The 10,250-nt window shown below is 45.3% G+C and overlaps 1 protein-coding gene across 1 annotated transcript; it reads right to left on the bottom strand.

Annotated features, from left to right (window-relative positions):
* Nucleotides 1–4,506: 4,506 nt before the first annotated feature.
* LOC309361386 (uncharacterized protein) lies at nucleotides 4,507–6,724 on the bottom strand. Its single transcript, XM_081896235.1, has 3 exons — nucleotides 6,146–6,724; nucleotides 5,693–5,801; nucleotides 4,507–5,247 (listed from the first exon to the last, which is right to left on the bottom strand). Exons 1-3 carry the CDS (start codon nucleotides 6,554–6,556, stop codon nucleotides 5,144–5,146), a joined length of 624 nt encoding a protein of 207 aa, XP_081752361.1. The 5' UTR covers nucleotides 6,557–6,724; the 3' UTR covers nucleotides 4,507–5,143.
* Nucleotides 6,725–10,250: the final 3,526 nt, after the last annotated feature.

Here is a 10,250-nt window from a genome sequence, read left to right as displayed (position 1 = left end):
ACACTACTGTAGCTGCAATGTATTCAGATTCTGTGGAAGATAAGGCTATACAATTCTGTTTATAACTGCCTCATGAAATGGGACCATTTCCAAATATAAATACATATCCACCTGTGGATTTATAATCAGTTTTACATCCAGCCCAATCGGCATCAGTAAAACAAATCATTTTAGCATTATTAACAGCTGGTAATCTTAATTTACAGTTTATTGGACCCTGTAAGTACCAAACCACTGAACCATCCAGTCATATTCAGTGGGAGCATTTACTTTTCTACTTAGAATTCCCATGGCACTGGCTAAGTCAGGTCTACATGTAGTAACAAGACACAAAAGCTTTCCAATGACCTGCACTCATTGTTGTCTGGCAATGGCTTTGAATCATCTTGATTCTTTAAAAAGTCAGTAGTCATGGGTGTGGCAACTGGGTACGCTTCTTGCATCTGCAGCTTTAGATCATTTCAGAAATCTTTTGCTTTTGGCTAAGAAGAAATGAACCGTCTTCTTCTCTTTCAACTTGAATTCCAAGACAGTACTGTCTAGCTTTAGAATGTCTATATTTATCCTGTTTGGGCCTTATTAGCTAGAGGTTGCCTTTCTCTATAGTCCACAGAGTCTTGTTGTCTATGGTCCAATAATGGGTCTCTGTGCCCTCTATCTATGAGCATGTTTTCCTTTCTTTTCCTTTGTTTGTATAATGCTGTTAAAATATTGGAGTTTGTATGATTAAAACTCCAAAGAAACTTTTCCTAAAAATAACAAAGGTGTTTTTTTGTTACATTGGCTGTACTTCATGCCAAATGGACTTTCTTATTAATCGAGTTGAGAAAGACCCATCTAGTACACCCTGCTGTAATGCAGGAATCTCAACACACAGTCTCCCATCCCATTTAGAACCATACCAGACCTTGCTTAGCTTTGCCAAACATGCTAGCAGTTTTAATGCTGCTCCATTAGGAGAATAAAGGTAAAGGTACCCCTGCCTGTACGGGCCAGTCGTGTCCGACTCTAGGGTTGTGCACCCATCTCACTTAAGAGGCCGGGGGCCAGCGCTGTCCAGAGACACTTCTGGGTCATGTGGCTAGCGTGACGAAGCTGCTCTGGCGAGCCAGCACCAGCGCAGCACACGGAAACGCTGTTTACCTTCCCACTAGAAAGCGGTACCTATTTATCTACTTGCACTTAGGGGTGCTTTCAAACTGCTAGGTGGGCAGGAGCTGGGACCGAGAGACGGGAGCTCACCCCGCCGCGGGGATTCGAACCACCGACCATGCGATCAGCAAGCCCTAGGCACTGAGGTTTTACCCACAGTGCCACCCGCGTCCCTATTAGGAGAATAGCTTCCCCTATATGCAATTTTAGGTGATTCTTTTCAAGAAGAGCTAAAATACATGCCTCCATAAAACACACAATTATTTTGGGGCTTCTGGCAATCTTGTCTTTGGCCATTCAGTAGTCCAATGCAGTGCTGGGGCAGAAGCACTTGAATGGATGTTGTTCCACTGCAAAGGAACATCTTTCCTCTTGCCAGAGGTTTGGTTCGGGGCTGTTTGAGACCTATCCCAGGGTCTCACAAATTTCAGTTGCTTTACCCAGGCTCGCTTCTTAGCCAGAGGCCACACTGGTAAAGCAAACTTGGCGGTGCTTTAATGGCAGAATAAACCACCCTCCCTGCCCCAGGACAAGCCAACCATTCTACAGCTTGAGGCAAGAGCCAGTTTCTTGCTACTATAGCACTTTTAAATGATGGTGCATTGCACAACATTACAAATAACAAGGCATGCTTGAAATCTTTACTACAATGGCCCTGCTGGTCTTCACTCTACTTAACACTTTCACATTTTTTGCAAGCTGTATAAATTGACTGTTTAATGGTTAGGGAAAAATAATTCTCCTTATGATGGGAAATATTTCAAGTCTACCCTATGCAGCCTGATGATGATGATGATGATAATAATAATAATAAATAATAATAATAATAATAATAATAATAATAATAATAATATGCCACCCATCTGACGAGGTTGCCCCCAGCCACTCTCGGCAGCTCCCAACCAAAAATAATAAAAGCACAATATGACATCACACATTAAAAACTTCCCTGAACAAACCCATCCTTGACAGGGAAAAGTAGCAAAATGCAACACTGACTTGCAAAATGATGCAGTTTCCCTGCCATGGCTTATTTGTTGATCCCTTTAGGTCTTAGGAGGTGAAAAAGCCAAACAGGTTGCTGCTTTTTTCACCTCTTGCATTCAAATAGGCATCCCGTTCCCTACTGAAAACCTAACAACCTGTGAGAGTGAATGGAATCACCTGCTGCTGCTGCTCCTCCCAGTCACATATCACCCAGTGCAGCAAAGACAGACCAGTGCAACAGAAATTAAGACGGGGCCTGGATTTGGCTAGTGAACTGCCCCAGAAAGAAATTGGGAGCTCACAACCCTGTTCTTGACCAATGTTAGGATGGAGAGGGAAGTCTCAGGCAGATGATGACAAGAAGCAGAACCCACTTCTCTTTTTTTCTTTTCCTTCTCCTCCTGCAATGAGGCTCCATTTTAATATTTTAATGTTTCAATATTTTAATGTTGTATTTTTAATTTTGTTTTTAATCATTTGTAATCATTTAACTTGTTTTTATTATTGCTTGTAAGCCGCTCTGAGCCCGGCCTTGGCTGGTGAGGGCGGGGTATAAATAAAGATTATTATTATTATTATTAAAAGCTGCGGCTCTGAAACTGACGCTTGTCAACAGGGGGTCCCTACTCAGGGCGCCTGGTGAACCTTTGCTTTCGCTGTATTGCTTTCCAGAGTAGGGAGCCTTATCTTGCTGGGAAGACAGCAAGAGGCTAACTCCAGAGAGAGCTCCCGGCTCAGAGCGCCCTTGAGCGCATATGATGGGGCTGCCTCTGGAGCCAGAGGAGGGAACAAGAGGCTCGGCAGCTGGCAAGGCCAGAGCGTGGGTGAGACGGATGCCAGATCTTTATCTGCTGTCAAAGCACTCTGCAAAATAAGCTAATTAAGAGCCCCTGGCTCCAAGCTGGGGGTGCATTTTTTTGTGGAAAGCGCATGCCAGGGGCAGACATTGGTAATATGGCATTCAGAACAAGGAGAAAATTTGCCTCCCCATCCTTATTTTCACTATAATTTCTTTTGGTGCAGTTAATTTTAATGGATCTTCTCAGTGGATACCCACATAAATATAGACTTCTATTATTATTATTATTATTATTATTATTATTATTATTATTATTATTATTATACCCCACCTCTGCTTGGTACCCTGTGCAGTGGAACTCCCCACACCACCCTAAATCTGGCACTGAACATGCTCCCCCTCCTCCCCCAGGTTATTAAAAAGGTGCAATAAACTCAGGCTTTATTTTAGTTTTGTTGGCAGTGCTCTCCTTGTGCCCCATTCTTCTTCCCTTGACTCTTTTAACTCTCCCAAATAAAAAAATCAGGGACATATTTCTCCTCCCCCCAATAAGATGTTATTAAAACCTTTTCATAATACATTAAAAGAAACTGATCTAAGTAAAAACTAAAACAGAAAAAGAAAATCAACTTGGCAAACAGAGTAATAGCAGTGAGCTAATGAGTAGCGCTAGGAGCAGGTGGCGCTGTGGTCTCAGCCACTGAGCCTCTTGGGCTTGCCATTCGGAAGGTCAGCGGTTCAAATCCCCACGACAGAGTGAGCTCCCGTTGCTCTGTCCCTGTTCCTGCCAACCTAGCAGTTCGAAAGCACGTCAAAGTGCAAGTAGATAAATAGGTCCCGCTGGAGCAGAAAGGTAAATGGCGTTTCCGTGCGCTCTGGTTTCCGTCACAGTGTTTGGTTGTTCCAGAAGTGGTTCAGTCCTGCTGGCCACATGACCTGGAAAGCTGTCTGTGGACAAACACCAGCTCCCTCAGCCTGAAAGCGAGATGAGTGACGCCAGAGTGGACTTAACCATCCAGGGTTCCTTTACCTTTTACCTAATGAGTAGCTCCTGTTTATCTACACCAGTGGTGCCCAAACTTTTTTCAAAGAGGGCCAGATTTGATGAAGTGAAGGGCTGTGGGGGTTGACCAAAGCACCAACCAAAGTTGTTGACCTTTTTTAAGAACTTAGGTAAATTTAGGACTGAGCTTTTTTTAGGGTTGGAGTTGTTGAGCTTCTTTTAGGATTGAAGTTGTTGAAGTTTTTTTAGGATTGTACCCCAGGAAATAAACTGCTGCAGGGACCGGATTTAACCGACCGGCAGGCTGGATTAGGCCCCCAAAACAGACTTTGGACATGCCTGATCTACACCATACTGCAAAAAAAATTGCTTTAACATTTTGTCATGCCCCTTTCTGCAGAATTATATGAAGACTTTCTTGTGCAAAGCAGGTTACTCCTCTTTGGACTGCGAAATCCTTGGAATTTCAGCAAAAGCTCAATGATTACACTTTTCTTTTGCATGCGCGCGCACCCCCCCATATGCATGTAGGAGGGGGTAGATAAGGACTGTGGTGCCAGATTCCATAGCAACTCTATTCCAGGGTTTGTCCTTAATTTAGCTAAATCTTTTCAATATGAGAGCCACAACAAATTCCAGGTGACTAGGAGCCATGGAGATCTCACGGGTAGGAGACATCGCATACAGAAACAGTTCCATACCTAGGGGAACATTTGATGTTTCCTCTTTGTGATGGAGGGGGAAAGCGTTATGTGCAATTTTGTAGAATCATAACAGAATTCCAGCTCAGTTAAATACTTGGGAAGCTAAGAGTCTAAATTTGGGGGGTGGGGAAGAAACTTCAACAGGATCGTGAGAAAACTGCTGTGGACAGCTATGCCAAGGATTACAATAAAAAGGTGAAGTAGGACGGGCAAAAGAAACAGTAGTTTATTAGAAGGAATAATAATAATAATAATAATAATAATAATAATAATAATAATAATAATAATCAGTAGTTTATTAGAAGGAAGTTAAAGCCAACTCCTGCTGATGTTAGTTCTATCATGTCTCATTCAAACTGTTAAGAAGACATATTCACAGAATGTTCTCAGAAACTTTATTTAAAGCAAATACATATATTGCTGTTAATCTTTTTAAATGATCTAATGAAATATGTAGAAATACATAGACAGCAGTATTCTCCCAATCTTCGGTTTTCTTTATTTCTCCTTCTGTGGGGGCTCCTTCTCTCCCTTCTCTCCCTTCTCTCCCTTCTCTCCCATCTCTCCCATCTCTTCCTTCTCTTCTTCATCCGAAGCAAAAGCTGAGGGAAAAGTCAAATAACCACCAGTTAAAATTGGTATGTGATGCATGTGCTGCATTTTCATTATGCCGTATGTTCATTCTTTTTGGCAAAAAAATGGGCACACAAGGAAGACAGGAAATCTGGGCCACAAGGAGGCAGCAAACCTTTGTGCCCTTCAGAGGCACATGCGCAGTCTGCTACTGGCCTCCTGCGTGGAGGAACAACACCCCTGCCAAGACGTCCGCCCAGCAAAGGCAACCCTGGCAAGGTCAGCTTCCTCCCCACAAAGGCATCTTGAGCTGTGCTCCACATTGGGAGTGGGAGGTGGGGGCTGTAGCCCTCCCACTACTAGAAGCCCCTGCCAACATGGCCAGCAGTCATTATGGAGGATGGGACTCGTAGCCCAACAAAATTTGGAGGGCCACACCCCCTGGATTTGCAAATACAGGATTCTCAAAATTACCTTCTAGCTCCATCAGCTGTTTCCTTCTGAGAAGTATTTCATTCTTCTTATACAGTCTGTCCAGCACCCTCTCAAGTCGTTTGATTGCCCTCTTCAGTGCATCATATTCCTGGAGAGAACAGGGGATTGGGAAACATTTACACCAGAAGTAGACATTAAATTGACTGGCAGCCTCTTGGGAAAGAGTGGATTGCACCTGTCTGCACAAGCCACATGCTGGACTCAGTTTTGCACTCTTAGAGCTGTTGCCTAAAGCAACAGAGAGCTGTGGTTTTCACTCAGAAAGTTCTGCAAAGTTCAGTTAACTGATTCAGGCGAATCATCACCTTCTTGCCTTTCACCTTACCACATCCTTCCCCAGCCCTCCAGGTATAATGCCCACCTTGAGCTGGAGAGACTCAAGCTGGGCATTACAGCCTAACACCCCTTTTCTGCCTCTCCCTCTGCACTTACACTGGTTGGAAACTGGCCACCAGAAGCCGAAGCAGCTCCTCTCGGAGATGTTTTCTTCTCCGAGGGCAGAGTCATCTTCAGAGCCGAAGCTGCTCCGCCCGGAGATGTTTTCTCCTCCGAGGGCAGAGCCATCTTCAGAGCCGAAGCCGCGGCGACAAAAACCGTCTCCAGCCCGGACCCTGCAGTACGCTGAGGGCAGACGGAGAAGCGTGGCAGCTTTGCGCCTCCGCGAAACTTCTCCCGGGACCCCGACTCTTCCGGCCCCGCGGCAGCAGCGCCTTCCACGGCAGGAGTGGGAGCGGGTAATGGGGGCGCGGAGGGCGAAGGGCTCGAGGGTGTCCAAGGGGGCAGAGAAGAATCAGGCACGTCCGACTCGGAGCCTGGGTTCTCGGGCGAAGTGCTCCGTTGCATCCTGCAGGCGCGGCAGCTGTCCCGGCGGCAAGTTCTCTCTCTGATGTACCTGCCAAGCGCTCTCCTGGATCGCTCTGAGGTCCGCGCACAACTGCCGCGAGCAGAGATTCCCACCGCTCTTTTAGTCAGCGGAGCCGTCGGGGAAAGGTGGAGCTCGCGGTGCAGCGGCCGCCAATGAGAGGAGAAAGTGGGCGGTTCTCCCTCCCTCCCACTTTCCCTTCTCGGCGCATCTGGATCGCAAGAAAACTATTGTTACTAAAAGGCAGAAAATGGATATGATTACTTTTCCAGTACAGGCCTGGAAAGGGGCGGCGTGCGTCCTGCAGCTTTTCTTTGTTTCCCTGCTGGTTACAAAGGCGCAGTGGACCACGATAAAGCGTCATTTACATATAGATATATATTTTTTATTAAATTTTCTGTTTTACAATTTAAAGTACTCATTTTTACATCCTTACAATATCAATGACTCCCCTTCTCTTTCAATGGTTCATTTTACATATCATAAATCCCTGGATGGTTTACGAAAACTATACCATTCAGTATTCCATTATTACTGTACATGCATCAAAACTTATCTACGTTGTTAAATTTCTCTTAATGCTGCCAGCATTTTCAGCTATACTCAGTTATTTCCCATATATTCAATAAACGTTTTCCAACCTTCTCTAATGGGTCCATTAATTTTAATGGGTCTACTCTGAGAAAAAGCTAGTTGAAGACTTCTTCTTTGGCGACCCACGTAGCCGAGTAAGATTGTCTTCCATAAAGACGGATTTTAACAGTGAGTCCATAAGTGACTGTGGAGGCCAATTCTGGATCCACACGTCCTTCCACAGTGGGGACATAGGTTTCCGGGCAAGAGTTGACCACAGTGAGGGTTTGCCAAGCGTGCCTTCCTCTTCGCCCGTTTCTCACTTGTGTCCTGAGTTCGAGTGTCTTCAAAGTCCAGGACGCCTTTGGTAAAGACCGTTCTCCAACTGGAGCTCTCGCAAGCCAGTGTTTCTCCGTTGATGGTGTTTATACTACTTTTTTTTTAGATTTGCCTTGAGAGAGTCTTTTGTTGACCACCAGCATTATGCTTTCCCTTTTTAAGTTCGGAATAGAGTAGTTGCTTTGGAAGACGATCATCAGGCATCCCCACAACATGACCAGTCCAACAAAGATTATGTTGAAGAATCATTGCTTCAATACGGGTGATCTTTGCTTCTTCCAGTACACTGATATTAGTTTGCCTGTCTTCCCAAGTGATGTGTAAAAATTTTCAGAGACATTGTTGATGGAATTTTTCGAGGAGTTGGAAATGGCGTTGATAAGTGGTCCATGTTTCACAAGCAGACAGTAAGGTTGGTAGTACAATAGCTTTGTTAACAAGCATTTTGGTTTCCCTGCAAATGTCCCGGTCCTCAAACACTCTGCACTTCAACACATTCTCAGCAATGTTATTTTGTCCCTTTACACAGGCGCAGCAAGGGGGGCAGGGAGGGGCAGCTGCCCCCCATAATCAATTAAAAATCAATAAAAATGCACAGCAAACTGAGGTTCACCCCCCCCAGCAAAAGACCTGCCCCCCAAATCCTGGCTATGTCCATGTTCCTTCAGCTTCTCAAATTTATTTATTTATTTATTTTTTAAAAATCCTGGATGCAGCTAGCCCATTACAGTTCAGACTGTAATTTTATGTAAAGTAACAGGAAACTAAGGGACACAGGTGGCGCTGTGGGTTAAAGCCTCAGCGCCTAGGACTTGCCGATCGAAAGGTCGGCGGTTCGAATCCCTGCGGCGGGGTGCGCTCCCGCTGCTCGGTCCCAGCGCCTGCCAACCTAGCAGTTCGAAAGCACCTCCGGGTGCAAGTAGATAAATAGGGACCGCTTACCAGCGGGAAGGTAAACGGCGTTCCGTGTGCAGCTCTGGCTCACCAGAGCAGCGATGTCACGCTGGCCATGTGACCCGGAAGTGTCTCCGGACAGCGCTGGCCCCTGGCCTCTTAAGTGAGATGGGCGCACAACCCCAGAGTCTGTCAAGACTGGCCCGTACGGGCAGGGGTACCTTTACCTTTAACAGGAAACTAAAATAGGACCTATTCAGTTTTACATAGTAAAGGGATGTTACCATGTGGAAGATGTGGGGAAAGGCAGATACTCTTTTTTTAAAGCAGCAAACCTGAAAATAGGTGTGAAGAGTCACCCAACGTTAGGAACCAACTCTTGGGGGTTAAGGTCCCTTTGCCCCCCCCATATTTGAGGGGGCTGCTCCCCCCCCGATTTAATGGGCATTGCCATTCAGATGGTGTTCATGTGCATGTCTTGTGATCAATTATGCAGGATGGGGCTTACCTGCGCCCCCAATTTTTTTTCAAGTTGGCAGCTCTGCACGTAACGAAGACAGCAGAAAAAGATGAAAAATGTTAAGATGTGTATTCTTCTCTATTAAATAACAGAAGATAGTAATGTTTCTTTTGAAATATGTACCGTATGTATCATTGATGAGAAAACATTGCAATGAGTTGTTTTGATAGTGTAAAAAAAATGTGCAACAGTTTCCTCAGCTGTGTTTGTTTGCTGCAGATATCAAGGTGGGGGCACAATGGTTAGAGTGTCTGACTAGGACCTGGGAGAGCAGGGCTTGAATCCCCACTCAGCCATGGAGCTCCTGTTGCCATCTCTTAGCCTAACCTACCTCACAGGGTTGTTGCGAGGATGAAATGGTTGCCCCCCCAGCTGGAACTCACCAGAACTCAGTTCCAGCACATCTCAGGTAAGCACCACTGCCATTATAAGAGAACAAGGGAGGCATCCAGTTACCCCATGGATGGATTGTGTATATCCATAACGTCTTGCCTGAAACATGCAGAATTTTATGTACCAGTTCTTTCTCTCTTCCAAGACACACTTGTACTGCTCATCCCAAATAGTGCAAACTGTAGAATTTTGTGATTACAGTCACTTTATTACTTGGGTTGATACCCCTCTCTTCCGCACCCCCTTGCAGGCCACAGGTTCCCCAGCCCCCCCTTCCAGGAATGCTTTTAGCTCTTACGTTTTAGATTGCAAATGTCTCAGTGAAGTCTAAGAGAGACATATTTGGCAGTGCCAACTATGCATGTCTGTTGGGATGGATTCATATTAAAACTGTATGATCTAGTCCCATGTGGGTCCTATAAGGAAGAAATATGTTCCCATTTCATTTATGCAATAGCTTTCTGCAGAGAACCCATTGCTTAAATAAAAAATTACTTGATGCTTTCTGTACATCTATACCTCACTTCTTTCTCAGTTTCTAGACCTGCTCTGGATCCCAGATGCAGTTGTAATCTTGAGGCAGTTGCACTGCAACACAGATTTTGTAGTCTCCAGCTACATACACACCATACATTTTAAAGCACACACACACACACACACACACACACACACACACACACACAGAGAGAGAGAGAGAGAGAGAGAGAGAGAGAGAGAGAGAGAGAGAGAGAATGAATCCTGGAAACTGAAGTTTGCTAAGGATGCTGGTAAATGCAGCTCTGCAGTTCCATGGATTCCTGTGTGCTGTGTATGCAGTGTTGGAGCAGGGGTGCTTAGTCTGTGGCCTCCCAAGCGTGGTTGGACCAGAACTCCCATCAGCCCCACAACATCTGGAGAGTCACAACATCCCCATCCCTGAGGTTTCTTTAACACCTGGTTGTTTGACTTGTGCATGC

Source organism: Podarcis melisellensis (genome assembly GCF_964234715.1).
Source record: "Podarcis melisellensis genome assembly, chromosome: Z".
NCBI classification, from domain to species: domain Eukaryota; kingdom Metazoa; phylum Chordata; class Lepidosauria; order Squamata; family Lacertidae; genus Podarcis; species Podarcis melisellensis.
This window is presented reverse-complemented; position numbering and strand designations above follow the sequence as displayed.

Bases quoted from the DNA above. Each gene is read 5' to 3' on its own strand.
- LOC309361386 (XM_081896235.1), bottom strand. From the start codon at position 6,556: ATGCAACGGAGCACTTCGCCCGAGAACCCAGGCTCCGAGTCGGACGTG. The intron at 5,802-6,145 runs GTAAGTGCAGAG...TGTTCTCTCCAG, and splicing joins GTGGCCAGTTTCCAACCAGT to GAATATGATGCACTGAAGAG. The intron at 5,248-5,692 runs GTAATTTTGAGA...CTTTTCCCTCAG, and splicing joins ACAGCTGATGGAGCTAGAAG to CTTTTGCTTCGGATGAAGAA.